Below are 17,793 nucleotides of genomic sequence, written 5' to 3'. Positions count from 1 at the left end.
AAGCTCGACACCATCCAGGACAAAGCAGCCCGTTTGATTGGCACCCCATCCACCACCTTAAACATTCACTCCCTCCACCACCGGCGCACCGTGGCTGCAGTGTGTACCATCTACAAGATGCACTGCAGCAACTCGCCAAGGCTTCTTCAACAGCACCTCCCAAACCCGCGACCTCTTCCACCTGGAATGACAAGGGCAGCAGGCGCACGGGAACACCACCACCTCCACGTTCCCCTCCAAGTCACACACCATCCTGACTTGGAAATATATCGGCCGATCCTTCATCGTCGCTGGGTCAAAATCCTGGAACTCCCTCCCTAACAGCACTGTGGGAGCACCTTCACCACACGGACTGCAGCGGTTCAAGAAGGCGGCTCACCACCACCTTCTCGAGGGCAATTAGGGATGGGCAATAAATGCTGGCCTTGCCAGCAACGCCCACATCCTATAAGTGAATAAAAGAAAAAAATTGCGATCGACCATGGGAGATGACAGACTACGTCCGCTGGCCATTCTGTCTATCTAGAATGATGAGGCTCAAAATATCTTGGTAGACAAAGCTTTTTATTTGTTATTGTTATTTATTAGTTTAGTGTTTAATTTAACATTTAGTTTATTTGGCAACTAGCTATAATGCTATTTTTTTATGACTTATAACGTTTATTATTTAAATTATAAATAACTTTTGCGACTATACCTTTATTTCTGAAACTTTCGCTAAAACTACATACCTTAAAACACTAGATAGGCCACAGCTAGAATACTGCGTGCAGATCGGGTCACCACATTACAGGAAGGATGTGATTGCACGAGAGAGGGTGCAGAGGAGATTTACGAGGATGTTGCCGGGACTGGAGAGTTTTAGCTGTGAGGAAAGATTGGCGAGGCTGGGGTTGTTTTCTTTGGAACAGAGGAGGCTGAGGGGAGATTTAATTGAGGTGTATAAAATTATGAGGGGCCTAGATAGAGTGGATAGGAAGGACCTATTTCCCTTGACAGAGAGGTCAATAACCAGGGGCATAGATTTAAAGTAATTGGTAGAAGGATTAGAGGGGGGTTGACAAATCTTTTCACCCAGAGGGTGGTGGGGGTCTGGAACTCACTGCCTGAAAGGGTGGAAGAGGCAGAAACCCTCATCACATTTAAAAACTACTTGGAGATGCGCTTGAAGTGCCGTAACCTGCAGGGCTACGGACCAAGAGCTGGAAAGTGGGATTAGGCTGGATGGCTATTTTTCGGCTGGCACAGACACGATGGCCCGAATGGCCTCCTTCTGTGCCGTGAACTTTTATGATTCTATGATTCTTCTATACTTAAACTCAAAGAAAGGGCGCCAAAATACAAGTTCGCCCAGGGCGCCATTTTCCCTAAGGCCGGGCCTGGTGTTCCCGATGGCCAGGCAGGCCTCGTACCCATTACTGCCCAATACCGCTCTCTGTCTGACTGATCCTCCAAGCCTGCTCCGCCATTCAATAACATCATGGCTGAACTTCTACCTCCGATCCCCATATCCTTTAATTCCCTTTGTGCCCAAAAAACTATCGATCTCAGCCTTGAATATACTCAACGGCTGAGCCTCCACAGCCCTCTGGGGTAGAGAATTCCAAAGATTCACCACCCTCTGAGTGAAGAAATTCCTCCTCATCTCAGTCCTAAATGGCCGACCCCTTATCCTGAGACTGTGACCCCTGGTTCTCGACTCTCCAGCCAGAGGGAAACAGCCTCTCAGTATCTACCCTTTCAAGCCCTGTAAGAATTTTATACGTTTCAATGAGATCACCTCTTATTCTTCTAAACTCCCGAGAGTAGAGGCCCATTCTACTCAATCTCTCCTCCTAGGACAACCCTCTCATCCCAGGAACAAGGCGGCATAATCTTAAAGTTAGAGCTTCTCCAGCCTCTCCACATAACTGAAGTGCCTCGTCCCCGGCACCATTCTGGTAAATCTCCTCCGCACCCTCTCCAAGGCCTTGACATCCTTCCTAAAGTGTGGTGCCCAGAATTGGACACAATACTCCAGCTGAGGCCTAACCAGTGATTTGTAAAGGTCTAGCATAGCTCTGTACCTCTGTCCGAGGTGTGATAAATGGCAGTTAGAAAGATTACCTGTAAACATCTGACTTTATTCTCTGACTATATAAGCTGTGTCTTTATGCATCTCTCCACTTCACCTGACGAAGGAGCAGCGCTCCGAAAGCTTGTGACTTCAAATAAAGCTGTTGGACTATAACCTGGTGTTGTGTGACTTCTTACATTTGTTTATAAAACCAAGGAACTCGTATGCTTTACTTTACTGGTCTCCTTATTTAAGGAGGGATATACTTGCATTGGAGGCAGTTCAGAGAAGGTTCACGGGGTTGATTCCGGAGATGAAGGGGTTGTCTTATATCCGGGGATGAGGGGATGGACATATGAGGAGAGGTTGAGTAGATTGGGACTCTACTCATTGGAGTTCAGAAGAATGAGAGGCGATCTTATTGAAACATATAAGATTGTGAAGGGGTTGGATCGGGTGGATGCGGGGAAGATGTTCCCGATGATGGGTGAAACTAGAACTAGGGGGCATAGTCTTAGAATAAGGGACTGCTCTTTCAAAACTGAGATGAGGAGGAACTACTTCACTCAGAGGGTGGTAGGTCCATGGAATATGCTGCCCCAAAAAGCTGTAGAAGCTACATCATTACATAAATTTAAAACAGAAATAGACAGTTTCCTAGAAGTAAAGGGAATTAAGGGTTACGGGGAGCGGGCAGGAATTTGGACATGAGTCTAGGTTCGGATCGGTCATGGCCCTGTGGGTAGCGGAGCGGGCCCAGGGGCCGTGTAGCCTGATCCTGCTCCTATTTCGTGTGTCTAATTCTGTTAGATTCAGGAGATGGTTCTGTGATAGTAGATTGGCGGTTAGGATCAGATCAGCCATGATCTTATTAAATGGCGGAGCAGGCTCGAGGGGCCGATTGGCATACTCCTGCTCCTATTTCTTATGTTCTTATGTTCTTATGTAAGACAACCCTCTTGCTACAGTTGTACAGGGCCTTGGTGAGACCGCACCTTGAGTATTGTGTGCAGTTTTGGTCGCCTTATCTGAGGAAGGACGTTCTTGCCATGGAAGGAGTGCAGCGAAGATTCACCAGGCTGATACCTGGGATGGCAGGAATGACGTATGAGGAGAGATTGGGTCGATTGGGCTTATACTCACTGGAGTTTAGAAGATTGAGAGGGGATCTCATCGAAACTTATAAAATTCTGTCAGGCCTGGACAGACTAGATGCTGGAAGGATGTTCCCGATGGTCGGGGGAGTCCAGAACCAGGGGTCACAGTCTAAGGATAAGGGGTAAGCCATTTAGGACAGAAATGAGGAGGAATTTCTTCACCCAGAGAGTGGTGAACCTGTGGAATTCTCTGCCACAGAGGGCGGTGGAGGCCAATTCATTAAATATATTCAAGAAGGAGTTGGATATATTTCTTAAGGCTAAAGGGATATGGGGAGAAAGCAGGGACAGGGTACTGAATTTGGATGATCAGCCTAGATCTCATTGAATGGCAGAGCAGGCTCGAAGGGCCGAATGGCCTACTCCTGCTCCTATCACAGAATCACAGAAGGGGCAGCACGGTGGCATAGTGGTTAGCACTGTTGCCTCACAGCGCCAGGGACCCGGGTTCGAATCCAGCCTCGGGCGACAGTCTGTGTGGAGTTTGCACATTCTCCCCGTGTTTGCGTGGGTTTCCTCCGGGTGCTCCGGTTTCCTCCCACAGTCCAAAGATGTGCGGGTTAGGTTGATTGGCTATGATAAATTGACCCTTAGTGTTAGGGGGATTAAATACGTGGGGTTACGGGGATAGGGTGGGATATGTGTTGGTGTAGGGGTTACGGGAATCGGGTGGGATATGTGTCGGTGCAGGCTCGATGGGCCGAAATGGCCTCTATCTGCACTGTGGGGTTTCTGTGATTTCTGTGATTCTGTGTGAAACCCCACAGTGCAGATAGAGGCCATTTCGGCCCATCGAGCCTGCACCGACACATATCCCACCCGATCCCCGTAACCCCTGCACCAACACATATCCCACCCTATCCCCGTAACCCCACGTATTTAATCCCCCTAACACTAAGGGTCAATTTATCATAGCCAATCAACCTAACCCGCACATCTTTGGATTGTGGGAGGAAACCGGAGCACCCGGAGGAATCCCACGCAAACACGGGGAGAATGTCTGTGTGGAGTTTGCACAGTCACCCGAGGCCAGATTCGAACCCGGGTCCCTGGCGCTGTGAGGCAACAGTGCTAACCACTATGCCACCGTGCTGCCCTATCTTCTATGTTTCTATGTAAGAAAGGTCGAGCAGGTTGGGCCTATACTCATTGGAGTTTAGAAGAATGAGAGGGGATCTTATTGAAACATAGAAGATTCTGATGGGGCTCGACAGGGTAGATGCAGAGAGGATGTTTCCCCTCATGGGGCAATTTAGAACAAGGGGGCATAATTTCAGAATAAGGGGGCACCCTTTTAAATTGGAAATGAGGAGGAATTTCTTCTCTCAGAGGGCCGTGAATCTTTGGAATTCTCTTCCCCAGAGAGCTGTGGAGGCTGGGTCATTGAATATATTTAAGGTGGAGATAGACAGATTTTTGAATGGTAAGGGAGTCAAGGGTTATGGGGAGCGGGCAGGGAAGTGGAGTTGAGGCCAAGATCAGATCAGCCATGATCTTATGGAATGGCGGAGCAGGCTCGAGAGGCTCCTATGTCTTATGTTCTTTTTAAACCGCTTTATCGACTTGTCCTGACAGCTTCAAAAATGTGTGTACCTGAACCCTCTCAGGTCTCTCTGTTCCTGCACCCCCTTTAAAATGGTACCATTTTGTTTCTACTGTCCCTTTCCTCTTACTTCCTCCCAAAATGGATCACTTCACCCTTCGCTGCGTTAAAATGGCATCTGCCCATTTCACCAGTCATCGACCCTTACCTGGGACAGGTACTCCAATCCAGGGTACTCGCTGGTGCCCCCCATCAAAGGGGCTTGGACGATGCCAGGGTCCTCTTCGTGGTGCCCGTGGTGAGTGCCTGATTGCGGGCTGTGGACGCTGGAGCCCCCGCTGTAGTGGCCGGCGGGGCTGACGGCGTGGGGAGGGACGTTGCCGGGCGGTGCCGAGGGGTAAGGAAGGAAGCCAGGGGGTGGGGCGGGTTGGGCGGCATCGTGGGCTGGAAAGCTGGGCTGTGGGTGGCCTGCAGCCGGGGGGTAGCCGTACGGAGACACTGGATATCCCCCGGGTTGGGCCACGGGATACCCGGACGGTGCGGTCGGATAGCCTGAAACAAAAGACACAGAGAGACACTCATTATTGTTTACATTGGGAGACTGGGTAGAGCAGGGGGGCTGGACACTGACCTTTCACCTCTGGGGCCTGTGGGCCAGACACTGATCTTCCACCTCATGGGCCTGTGGGCACGACAGTGAGTTTCACCTCTGGGGCCTGTGGGCCACACAGTGACCTTTCACCTCTGGGGCCTGTGGGCTAGACACTGACCTTTCGCCTCTGGGGCCTGCGGGCCAGACACTCACCTTTCACCTCTGGGGCCTGTGGGATAGACAGTGAACTTTCACCTCTGGAGCCTGTGGGCTAGACACTGACCTTTCACATCTGGGGGTAGGTTCAAATACTGCCCACACTGTGTGAAGATGTCCTCTGTCTGCTGGCCGACGGAGTCCGATCTAAAATGACTCCACAGCTCACTCAATCCAGTACCCAGTTGGCGCAACCCTAAAGTTGGCGCTAAATAGGCATGCTCACCGAAAGAGGCCAACAGATCACTGGTGTGGAAAATGTAATCATCTCACATTGATGCAGTAGGAGGTGCTCTCCAGAGTCCAGAGCATAGAGGGAGCTTTACTCTGCATCTAACCCGTGCTGTACCTGCCCTGGCAGTGTTTGATGGGACAGTGTAGAGGGGGCTTTACTCTGTATCTAGCCGTGCTGTACCTGCCCTGGCAGTGTTTGATGGGACAGTGTAGAGGGAGCTTTAGTCTGTATCTAACCCGTGCTGTACCTGCCCTGGCAGTGTTTGATGGGACAGTGTAGAGGGAGCTTTAGTCTGTATCTAACCCGTGCTGTACCTGCCCTGGCAGTGTTTGATGGGACAGTGTAGAGGGAGTTTTACTCTGTATCTAACCCGTGCTGTACCTGCCCTGGGAGTGTTTGGTGGGACAGTGTAGAGGGAGCTTTACTCTGTATCTAACCCGTGCTGTAGCTGCCCTGGGAGAGTTTGATGGGACAGTGTAGAGGGGGCTTTACTCTGTATCTAACCCGTGCTGTACCTAACCTGGGAGTGTTTGATGGGACAGTGTAGAGGGAGCTTTCCTCTGTATCTAACCCGTGCTGTACCTGCCCTGGGAGTGTTTGATGGGACAGTGTACAGGGAGCTTTACTCTGTATCAAACCCGTGCTGTACCTGCCCTGGCAATGTTTGATGGGACAGTGTAGAGGGGGCTTTACTCTGTATCTAACCGTGCTGTACCTGCCCTGGCAGTGTTTGATGGGACAGTGTAGAGGGAGCTTTAGTCTGTATCTAACCCGTGCTGTACCTGCCCTGGCAGTGTTTGATGGGACAGTGTAGAGGGAGCTTTAGTCTGTATCTAACCCGTGCTGTACCTGCCCTGGCAGTGTTTGATGGGACAGTGTAGAGGGAGTTTTACTCTGTATCTAACCCGTGCTGTACCTGCCCTGGGAGTGTTTGGTGGGACAGTGTAGAGGGAGCTTTACTCTGTATCTAACCCGTGCTGTAGCTGCCCTGGGAGAGTTTGATGGGACAGTGTAGAGGGGGCTTTACTCTGTATCTAACCCGTGCTGTACCTAACCTGGGAGTGTTTGATGGGACAGTGTAGAGGGAGCTTTCCTCTGTATCTAACCCGTGCTGTACCTGCCCTGGGAGAGTTTGATGGGACAATGTAGAGGGAGCTTTACTCTGTATCTAACCCGTGCTGTACCTGGCCTGGGTGTGTTTGATGGGACAGTGTAGAGGGAGCTTTAGTCTGCATCTAACCATCTAACCCATGCTGTACCTGCCCTGGGTGTGATTGATGGACAGTGTAGAGGGAGCTTTAGTCTGCATCTAACCCGTGATGTACCTGCCCTGGCAGTGTTTGATGGGACAGTGTAGAGGGAGCTTTAGTCTGCATCTAACCCGTGCTGTACCTGCCCTGGCAGTGTTTGATGGGACGGTGTAGAGGGAGCTTTACTCTGTATCTAACCCGTGCTGTACCTGCCCTGGCAGTGTTTGATGGGACAGTGTAGAGGGAGCTTTACTCTGTATCTAACCCGTGCTGTACCTGCCCTGGGAGAGTTTGATGGGACAGTGTAGAGGGAGCTTTAGTCTGTATCTAACCCGTGCTGTACCTGCCCTGGCAGTGTTTGATGGGACAGTGTAGAGGGCGCTTTACTCTGTATCTAACCCGTGCTGTACCTGCCCTGGGAGTGTTTGATGGGACAGTGTAGAGGGAGCTTTAGTCTGCATCTAACCATCTAACCCGTGCTGTACCTGCCCTGGGTGTATTTGATGGGACAGTGTACATGGAGCTTTACTCTGTATCTAACCCGTGCTGTGCCTCCCCTGGGTGTGTTTGATGGGACAGTGTAGAGGGAGCTTTACTCTCTATCTAACCCGTGCTGTACCTGCCCTGGGTGTATTTGATAGGACAGTGTAGAGGGAGCTTTACTCTGTATCTAACCCGTGCTGTGCCTCCCCTGGGTGTGTTTGATGGGACAGCGTAGAGGGAGCTTTACTCTGTATCTAACCCATGCTGTACCTGCCCTCTGAGTGTTCGATGGGGACAGTGTAGAGGGAGCTTTACTCTGTATCTAACCCATGCTGTACCTGCTCTGGGAGTGTTTGATGGGACAGTGTAAAGGGAGCTTTACTCTGTATCTAACCCATGCTGTACCTGCCCTGGGAGTGTTTGATGGCACAGTGTAGAGGGAGCTTTAATCTGTATCTAACCCCGTGCTGCACCTGCCCTGGGAGTGTTTGATGGGACAGTGTAGAGGGAGCCTTACTCTGTATCTAATCCGAGCTGTACCTGCCCTGGGAGTGTTTGATGGGACAGTGTACAGGGAGATTTACTCTGTATCTAACCCGTGCCGTACCTGCCCTGGGAGTGTTTGATGGGACAGTGTAGAGGGAGATTTACTCTATATCTAACCCGTGCCGTACCTGCCCTGGGAGTGTTTGATGGGACAGTGTAGAGGGAGCTTTACTCTGTATCAAACCCGTGCTTTACCTGCTCTGGGAGTGTTTGATGGGACAGTGTAGAGGGAGCTTTACTCTGTATCTAACCTGTGCTGTACCTGCCCTGGGACTGTTTGATGGGACAGTATAGAGGGAGATTTACTCTGTATCTAACCCGTGCTGTACCTGCCCTGGGACTGTTTGATGGGACAGTGTAGAGGGAGCTTTACTCTGTATCTAACCCACGCTGCACCTGCCCCAGGAATGTTTGATGGGACGGTGTAGAGGGAGCTTTACTCTGTATCTAACCCGTGCTGTACCTGCCCTGGGACTGTTTGATGGGACAGTGTAGAGGGAGCTTTACTCTGTATCTAACCCGTGCTGTACCTGCCCTGGGACTGTTTGATGGGACAGTGTAGAGGGAGCTTTACTCTGTATCTAACCTGTGCTGTACCTGCCCTGGCAGTGTTTGATGGGACAGTGTAGAGGGAGCTTTACTCTGTATCTAACCCGTGCTGTACCTGCCCTGGGACTGTTTGATGGGACAGTGTAGAGGGAGCTTTACTCTGTATCTAACCCACGCTGCACCTGCCCCAGGAATGTTTGATGGGACGGTGTAGAGGGAGCTTTACTCTGTATCTAACCCGTGCTGTACCTGCCCTGGGACTGTTTGATGGGACAGTGTAGAGGGGGCTTTACTCTGTATCTAACCCGTGCTGTACCTAACCTGGGAGTGTTTGATGGGACAGTGTAGAGGGAGCTTTCCTCTGTATCTAACCCGTGCTGTACCTGCCCTGGGAGTGTTTGATGGGACAGTGTACAGGGAGCTTTACTCTGTATCAAACCCGTGCTGTACCTGCCCTGGCAATGTTTGATGGGACAGTGTAGAGGGGGCTTTACTCTGTATCTAACCGTGCTGTACCTGCCCTGGCAGTGTTTGATGGGACAGTGTAGAGGGAGCTTTAGTCTGTATCTAACCCGTGCTGTACCTGCCCTGGCAGTGTTTGATGGGACAGTGTAGAGGGAGCTTTAGTCTGTATCTAACCCGTGCTGTACCTGCCCTGGCAGTGTTTGATGGGACAGTGTAGAGGGAGTTTTACTCTGTATCTAACCCGTGCTGTACCTGCCCTGGGAGTGTTTGGTGGGACAGTGTAGAGGGAGCTTTACTCTGTATCTAACCCGTGCTGTAGCTGCCCTGGGAGAGTTTGATGGGACAGTGTAGAGGGGGCTTTACTCTGTATCTAACCCGTGCTGTACCTAACCTGGGAGTGTTTGATGGGACAGTGTAGAGGGAGCTTTCCTCTGTATCTAACCCGTGCTGTACCTGCCCTGGGAGAGTTTGATGGGACAATGTAGAGGGAGCTTTACTCTGTATCTAACCCGTGCTGTACCTGGCCTGGGTGTGTTTGATGGGACAGTGTAGAGGGAGCTTTAGTCTGCATCTAACCATCTAACCCATGCTGTACCTGCCCTGGGTGTGATTGATGGACAGTGTAGAGGGAGCTTTAGTCTGCATCTAACCCGTGATGTACCTGCCCTGGCAGTGTTTGATGGGACAGTGTAGAGGGAGCTTTAGTCTGCATCTAACCCGTGCTGTACCTGCCCTGGCAGTGTTTGATGGGACGGTGTAGAGGGAGCTTTACTCTGTATCTAACCCGTGCTGTACCTGCCCTGGCAGTGTTTGATGGGACAGTGTAGAGGGAGCTTTACTCTGTATCTAACCCGTGCTGTACCTGCCCTGGGAGAGTTTGATGGGACAGTGTAGAGGGAGCTTTAGTCTGTATCTAACCCGTGCTGTACCTGCCCTGGCAGTGTTTGATGGGACAGTGTAGAGGGCGCTTTACTCTGTATCTAACCCGTGCTGTACCTGCCCTGGGAGTGTTTGATGGGACAGTGTAGAGGGAGCTTTAGTCTGCATCTAACCATCTAACCCGTGCTGTACCTGCCCTGGGTGTATTTGATGGGACAGTGTACATGGAGCTTTACTCTGTATCTAACCCGTGCTGTGCCTCCCCTGGGTGTGTTTGATGGGACAGTGTAGAGGGAGCTTTACTCTCTATCTAACCCGTGCTGTACCTGCCCTGGGTGTATTTGATAGGACAGTGTAGAGGGAGCTTTACTCTGTATCTAACCCGTGCTGTGCCTCCCCTGGGTGTGTTTGATGGGACAGCGTAGAGGGAGCTTTACTCTGTATCTAACCCATGCTGTACCTGCCCTCTGAGTGTTCGATGGGGACAGTGTAGAGGGAGCTTTACTCTGTATCTAACCCATGCTGTACCTGCTCTGGGAGTGTTTGATGGGACAGTGTAAAGGGAGCTTTACTCTGTATCTAACCCATGCTGTACCTGCCCTGGGAGTGTTTGATGGCACAGTGTAGAGGGAGCTTTAATCTGTATCTAACCCCGTGCTGCACCTGCCCTGGGAGTGTTTGATGGGACAGTGTAGAGGGAGCCTTACTCTGTATCTAATCCGAGCTGTACCTGCCCTGGGAGTGTTTGATGGGACAGTGTACAGGGAGATTTACTCTGTATCTAACCCGTGCCGTACCTGCCCTGGGAGTGTTTGATGGGACAGTGTAGAGGGAGATTTACTCTATATCTAACCCGTGCCGTACCTGCCCTGGGAGTGTTTGATGGGACAGTGTAGAGGGAGCTTTACTCTGTATCAAACCCGTGCTTTACCTGCTCTGGGAGTGTTTGATGGGACAGTGTAGAGGGAGCTTTACTCTGTATCTAACCTGTGCTGTACCTGCCCTGGGACTGTTTGATGGGACAGTATAGAGGGAGATTTACTCTGTATCTAACCCGTGCTGTACCTGCCCTGGGACTGTTTGATGGGACAGTGTAGAGGGAGCTTTACTCTGTATCTAACCCACGCTGCACCTGCCCCAGGAATGTTTGATGGGACGGTGTAGAGGGAGCTTTACTCTGTATCTAACCCGTGCTGTACCTGCCCTGGGACTGTTTGATGGGACAGTGTAGAGGGAGCTTTACTCTGTATCTAACCCGTGCTGTACCTGCCCTGGGACTGTTTGATGGGACAGTGTAGAGGGAGCTTTACTCTGTATCTAACCTGTGCTGTACCTGCCCTGGCAGTGTTTGATGGGACAGTGTAGAGGGAGCTTTACTCTGTATCTAACCCGTGCTGTACCTGCCCTGGGACTGTTTGATGGGACAGTGTAGAGGGAGCTTTACTCTGTATCTAACCCACGCTGCACCTGCCCCAGGAATGTTTGATGGGACGGTGTAGAGGGAGCTTTACTCTGTATCTAACCCGTGCTGTACCTGCCCTGGGACTGTTTGATGGGACAGTGTAGAGGGAGCTTTACTCTGTATCTAACCCACGCTGCACCTGCCCCAGGAATGTTTGATGGGACGGTGTAGAGGGAGCTTTACTCTGTATCTAACCCGTGCTGTACCTGCCCTGGGACTGTTTGATGGGACAGTGTAGAGGGAGCTTTACTCTGTATCTAACCCACGCTGCACCTGCCCCAGGAATGTTTGATGGGACGGTGTAGAGGGAGCTTTACTCTGTATCTAACCCACGCTGCACCTGCCCCAGGAATGTTTGATGGGACGGTGTAGAGGGAGCTTTACTCTGTATCTAACCCACGCTGCACCTGCCCCAGGAATGTTTGATGGGGCGGTGTAGAGGGAGCTTTACTCTGTATCTAACCCGTGCTGTATCTGCCCCGGGATGTTTGATGGGACAGTGTAGAGGGAGCTTTACTCTGTATCTAACCCACGCTGCACCTGCCCCAGGAATGTTTGATGGGACAGTGTAGAGGGAGCTTTACTCTGTATCTAACCCACGCTGCACCTGCCCCAGGAATGTTTGATGGGACAGTGTAGAGGGAGCTTTACTCTGTATCTAACCCGTGCTGTATCTGCCCCGGGATGTTTGATGGGAGTGTAAGAACATAAGAAATAGGAGCAGGAGTAGGCCATTCGGCCCTTCGAGTCTGCTCCGCCATTCAATGAGATCATGGCTGATCTTCTGCCTGAACTCCATTCACCGGCCCTATCGCCATATCCCTTGATGCCCTTACTGGTCAGAAATCTATCAACTTCTGTTTTGAATATACCCAATGACTGAGCCTCCACAGCCCTCTGGGGTAGAGAATTCTAAAGATTCACCACCCTCTGTATGGAGAAATTTCTTCTCATCTCAGTCCTGAATGGCCTACCCTTTATCCTGAGGCTGTGGCCCCTGGTTCTAGACTCCCCAGCCAAGGGAAACATTCTCCCAGCATCCACCCTATCAAGCCCTGTGATAATTTTGTATACTTCAAAGAGATCCCCTCTCATTCTTCTGAATTCAAGAGAATATAGGCCTACTGTACTCAATCTCTTCTCATACGACAGTCCCGCCATCCCAGGAATCAATCTCGTGAACCTTCCTTGCACTCCCTCTATGGCAAGTATATCATTCCTTAGGTAAGGAGACCAAAATTGTACACAGTACTCCAGGTCTGGTCTCAGCAAGGCCCTATATAATTGGAGTAAGACTTCTTTACTCCTGTACTCAAATCCTCTTGTAATGAAGGCCAGCATACCATTTGCCTTCCTAATGGCTTGCTGCACCTGCCCATTCACTTTCAGTGACTCATGTACAAGGACACCCAGGTCCCTTCGAGCATCTGCATTCCCCAATCTTTCACCATTTAGGAAATACTCTGCCTTTCTGTTTTTTCTACCAAAGTGGATAACTTCACACTTATCCACATTATAATCCACCTGCCATGTTCTCGCCCACTCACTGAGCCTGTCGAGATCCCCTTGAAGCCTCTTCACATCCTCTTCGCAACTGACACTGCCACCTAGCTTTGTATCATCAGCAAATTTGGAAATGTTACATTTAGTCCCCTCATCCAAATCATTGATATAGATTGTGAATCGCTGGGGCCCAAGCACCGATCCTTGCGGTACCCCACTAGTCACAGCCTGCCATCCTGAAAAAGACCCGTTTATCCCTACTCTTTGTTTTCTGTCTGTTAACCAATTCTCAATCCATGCTACTATATTACCCCCAATTCCATGTGCCCTAATTTTGTTCAACAACCTCTTGTGTGGGACCTTATCGAAGGCCTTCTGAAAATCCAGATACACCACATCTACCGGTTCCCCTTTGTCTACTCCACTAGTTACATCCTCAAAGAACTCCAATAGGTTTGTTAAACAGGACTTCCCTTTCATAAATCCATGTTGACTCTGCCCAATCTTACTATTAGTTTCTAAGTGCCCAGTTATTGTATCCTTTATAATAGATTCCAGCATTTTCCCAACTATTGATGTGAGTCTAACAGGTCTGTTTTTCCCTGTTTTCTCTCTCCCTCCTTTCTTAGAGGGGTTACATTTGCTATCCTCCAATCTGCAGAAACCGTTCCAGAAACTATAGAATTTTGGAGGGTGACAACCAATGCGTCCACTATCCCAGTGTAGAGGGAGCTTTACTCTGTATCTCACCCGTGCTGTACCTGCCCCGGGAGTGTTTGATGGGACAGTGTAGAGGGAGCTTTACTCTGCATCTATCCCGTGCTTTACCTGCCCTGGGAGTGTTTGATGGGACAGTGTAGAGGGAGCTTTACTCTGTATCTAACCCGTGTTGTACCTGCCCTGGGAGTGTTTGATGGGGCAGTGTAGAGGGAGCGTTACTCTATATCTAACCCGTGCTGTACCTGCCCTGATAGTGTTTGATGGGACAGTGTAGAGGGAGCTTTACTCTGTATCTAACCCGTGCTGTACCTGCCCTGGGAGCGTTTGATGGGACAGTGTAGAGGGAGCTTTACTCTGTATCTAACCCGTGCTGTACCTGCCCTGGGAGTGTTTGATTTGACAGTGTAGAGGGAGCTTTACTCTGTATCTAACCCGTGCTGTACCTGCCCTGGGACTGTTTGATGGGACAGTGTAGAGGGAGCTTTACTCTGTATCTAACCCACGCTGCACCTGCCCCAGGAATGTTTGATGGGACGGTGTAGAGGGAGCTTTACTCTGTATCTAACCCACGCTGCACCTGCCCCAGGAATGTTTGATGGGACGGTGTAGAGGGAGCTTTACTCTGTATCTAACCCACGCTGCACCTGCCCCAGGAATGTTTGATGGGGCGGTGTAGAGGGAGCTTTACTCTGTATCTAACCCGTGCTGTATCTGCCCCGGGATGTTTGATGGGACAGTGTAGAGGGAGCTTTACTCTGTATCTAACCCACGCTGCACCTGCCCCAGGAATGTTTGATGGGACAGTGTAGAGGGAGCTTTACTCTGTATCTAACCCACGCTGCACCTGCCCCAGGAATGTTTGATGGGACAGTGTAGAGGGAGCTTTACTCTGTATCTAACCCGTGCTGTATCTGCCCCGGGATGTTTGATGGGAGTGTAAGAACATAAGAAATAGGAGCAGGAGTAGGCCATTCGGCCCTTCGAGTCTGCTCCGCCATTCAATGAGATCATGGCTGATCTTCTGCCTGAACTCCATTCACCGGCCCTATCGCCATATCCCTTGATGCCCTTACTGGTCAGAAATCTATCAACTTCTGTTTTGAATATACCCAATGACTGAGCCTCCACAGCCCTCTGGGGTAGAGAATTCTAAAGATTCACCACCCTCTGTATGGAGAAATTTCTTCTCATCTCAGTCCTGAATGGCCTACCCTTTATCCTGAGGCTGTGGCCCCTGGTTCTAGACTCCCCAGCCAAGGGAAACATTCTCCCAGCATCCACCCTATCAAGCCCTGTGATAATTTTGTATACTTCAAAGAGATCCCCTCTCATTCTTCTGAATTCAAGAGAATATAGGCCTACTGTACTCAATCTCTTCTCATACGACAGTCCCGCCATCCCAGGAATCAATCTCGTGAACCTTCCTTGCACTCCCTCTATGGCAAGTATATCATTCCTTAGGTAAGGAGACCAAAATTGTACACAGTACTCCAGGTCTGGTCTCAGCAAGGCCCTATATAATTGGAGTAAGACTTCTTTACTCCTGTACTCAAATCCTCTTGTAATGAAGGCCAGCATACCATTTGCCTTCCTAATGGCTTGCTGCACCTGCCCATTCACTTTCAGTGACTCATGTACAAGGACACCCAGGTCCCTTCGAGCATCTGCATTCCCCAATCTTTCACCATTTAGGAAATACTCTGCCTTTCTGTTTTTTCTACCAAAGTGGATAACTTCACACTTATCCACATTATAATCCACCTGCCATGTTCTCGCCCACTCACTGAGCCTGTCGAGATCCCCTTGAAGCCTCTTCACATCCTCTTCGCAACTGACACTGCCACCTAGCTTTGTATCATCAGCAAATTTGGAAATGTTACATTTAGTCCCCTCATCCAAATCATTGATATAGATTGTGAATCGCTGGGGCCCAAGCACCGATCCTTGCGGTACCCCACTAGTCACAGCCTGCCATCCTGAAAAAGACCCGTTTATCCCTACTCTTTGTTTTCTGTCTGTTAACCAATTCTCAATCCATGCTACTATATTACCCCCAATTCCATGTGCCCTAATTTTGTTCAACAACCTCTTGTGTGGGACCTTATCGAAGGCCTTCTGAAAATCCAGATACACCACATCTACCGGTTCCCCTTTGTCTACTCCACTAGTTACATCCTCAAAGAACTCCAATAGGTTTGTTAAACAGGACTTCCCTTTCATAAATCCATGTTGACTCTGCCCAATCTTACTATTAGTTTCTAAGTGCCCAGTTATTGTATCCTTTATAATAGATTCCAGCATTTTCCCAACTATTGATGTGAGTCTAACAGGTCTGTTTTTCCCTGTTTTCTCTCTCCCTCCTTTCTTAGAGGGGTTACATTTGCTATCCTCCAATCTGCAGAAACCGTTCCAGAAACTATAGAATTTTGGAGGGTGACAACCAATGCGTCCACTATCCCAGTGTAGAGGGAGCTTTACTCTGTATCTCACCCGTGCTGTACCTGCCCTGGGAGTGTTTGATGGGACAGTGTAGAGGGAGCTTTACTCTGCATCTATCCCGTGCTTTACCTGCCCTGGGAGTGTTTGATGGGACAGTGTAGAGGGAGCTTTACTCTGTATCTAACCCGTGTTGTACCTGCCCTGGGAGTGTTTGATGGGGCAGTGTAGAGGGAGCGTTACTCTATATCTAACCCGTGCTGTACCTGCCCTGATAGTGTTTGATGGGACAGTGTAGAGGGAGCTTTACTCTGTATCTAACCCGTGCTGTACCTGCCCTGGGAGCGTTTGATGGGACAGTGTAGAGGGAGCTTTACTCTGTATCTAACCCGTGCTGTACCTGCCCTGGGAGTGTTTGATTTGACAGTGTAGAGGGAGCTTTACTCTGTATCTAACCCGTGCTGTACCTGCCCTGGGACTGTTTGATGGGACAGTGTAGAGGGAGCTTTACTCTGTATCTAACCCACGCTGCACCTGCCCCAGGAATGTTTGATGGGACGGTGTAGAGGGAGCTTTACTCTGTATCTAACCCGTGCTGTACCTGCCCTGGGACTGTTTGATGGGACAGTGTAGAGGGAGGTTTACTCTGTATCTAACCCGTGCTGTACCTGCCCTGGGAGTGTTTGATGGGACTAAGTGAAGGGAGCTTTACTCTGTATTTAACCTGTGCTGTACCTGCCCTGGGAGTGTTTGATGGGGACAGTGTACAGGGAGCTTTACCCTGTATCTAACCCGTGCTGTACCTTCCCTGGGAGTGTTTGATGGGACAGTGTAGAGGGAGCTTTACTCTGTATCTAACCCGTGCTGTACCTGCCCTGGGAGTGTTTGATGGGACAGTGTAGAGGGAGCTTTACTCTGTATCTAACCCGTGCTGGACCTGCCCTGGGAGTGTTTGATGGGACAGTGTAGAGGGAGCTTTACTCTGTATCTAACCCGTGCTTTACCTGCCCTGGGAGTGATTGATGGGACAGTGTAGAGGGAGTTTTACTCTGTATCTAACCTGTGCTGTACCTGCCCTGGGAGTATTTGTTGGGACAGTGTAGAGGAAGCTTTACTCTGTATCTAACCCGTGCTGTACCTGCCCTGGGAGTGTTTGTTGGGACAGTGTAGAGGGCGCTTTACTCTGTATCTAACCCGTGCTGTACCTGCCCTGGGAGTGTTTGATGGGTCAGTGTAGAGGGAGCTTTACTCTGTATCTAACCCGTGCTGTACCTGCCCTGGGATTGTTTGATGGGACAGTGTAGAGGGAGCTTTACTCTGTATCTAACCCGTGCTGTACCTGCCCTGGGAGTGTTTGATGGGACAGTGTAGAGGGAGCTTTACTCTGTATCTAACCCGTGCTGTACCTGCCCTGGGAGTGTTTGTTGGGACAGTGTAGAGGGAGCTTTACTCTGTATCTAACCCGTGCTGTACCTGCCCCGGGAGTGTTTGATGGGACAGTGTAGAGGGAGATTTACTCTGTATCTAACCTGTGCTGTACCTGACCCGGGAGTGTTTGATGGGGACAGTGTAGAGGGAGCTTTACTCTGTATCTAACCTGTGCTGTACCTGCCCTGGGAGTGTTTAATGGGACAGTGTAGAGGGAGCTTTACTCTGTATCTAACCTGTGCTGTACCTGCCCCGGGAGTGTTTGATGGGGAC

The 17,793-nt window shown here is 50.1% G+C and overlaps 1 protein-coding gene across 1 annotated transcript in view; it reads right to left on the bottom strand.

Annotated features, from left to right (window-relative positions):
• Positions 1-17,793, bottom strand: part of LOC147090613 (phospholipid scramblase 2-like) — a 49,866-nt gene that overhangs the window by 17,810 nt on the left and 14,263 nt on the right. The window contains exon 3 of the mRNA XM_085977381.1: positions 4,965-5,308. Within this exon, the coding sequence (XP_085833507.1) occupies positions 4,965-5,308 (344 nt within the window). The remainder of the gene's footprint in view (positions 1-4,964; positions 5,309-17,793) is intronic.

Source organism: Somniosus microcephalus, unplaced genomic scaffold (genome assembly GCF_052327205.1).
Source record: "Somniosus microcephalus isolate GS21.2 unplaced genomic scaffold, FLI_Smic_1.0 unresolved_chr4, whole genome shotgun sequence".
In the NCBI taxonomy this organism is placed as follows: Eukaryota; Metazoa; Chordata; class Chondrichthyes; order Squaliformes; family Somniosidae; genus Somniosus; species Somniosus microcephalus.
The sequence above is the reverse complement of the archived record's forward strand: the minus strand, read 5'-3'. Positions and strand labels throughout refer to the sequence as shown.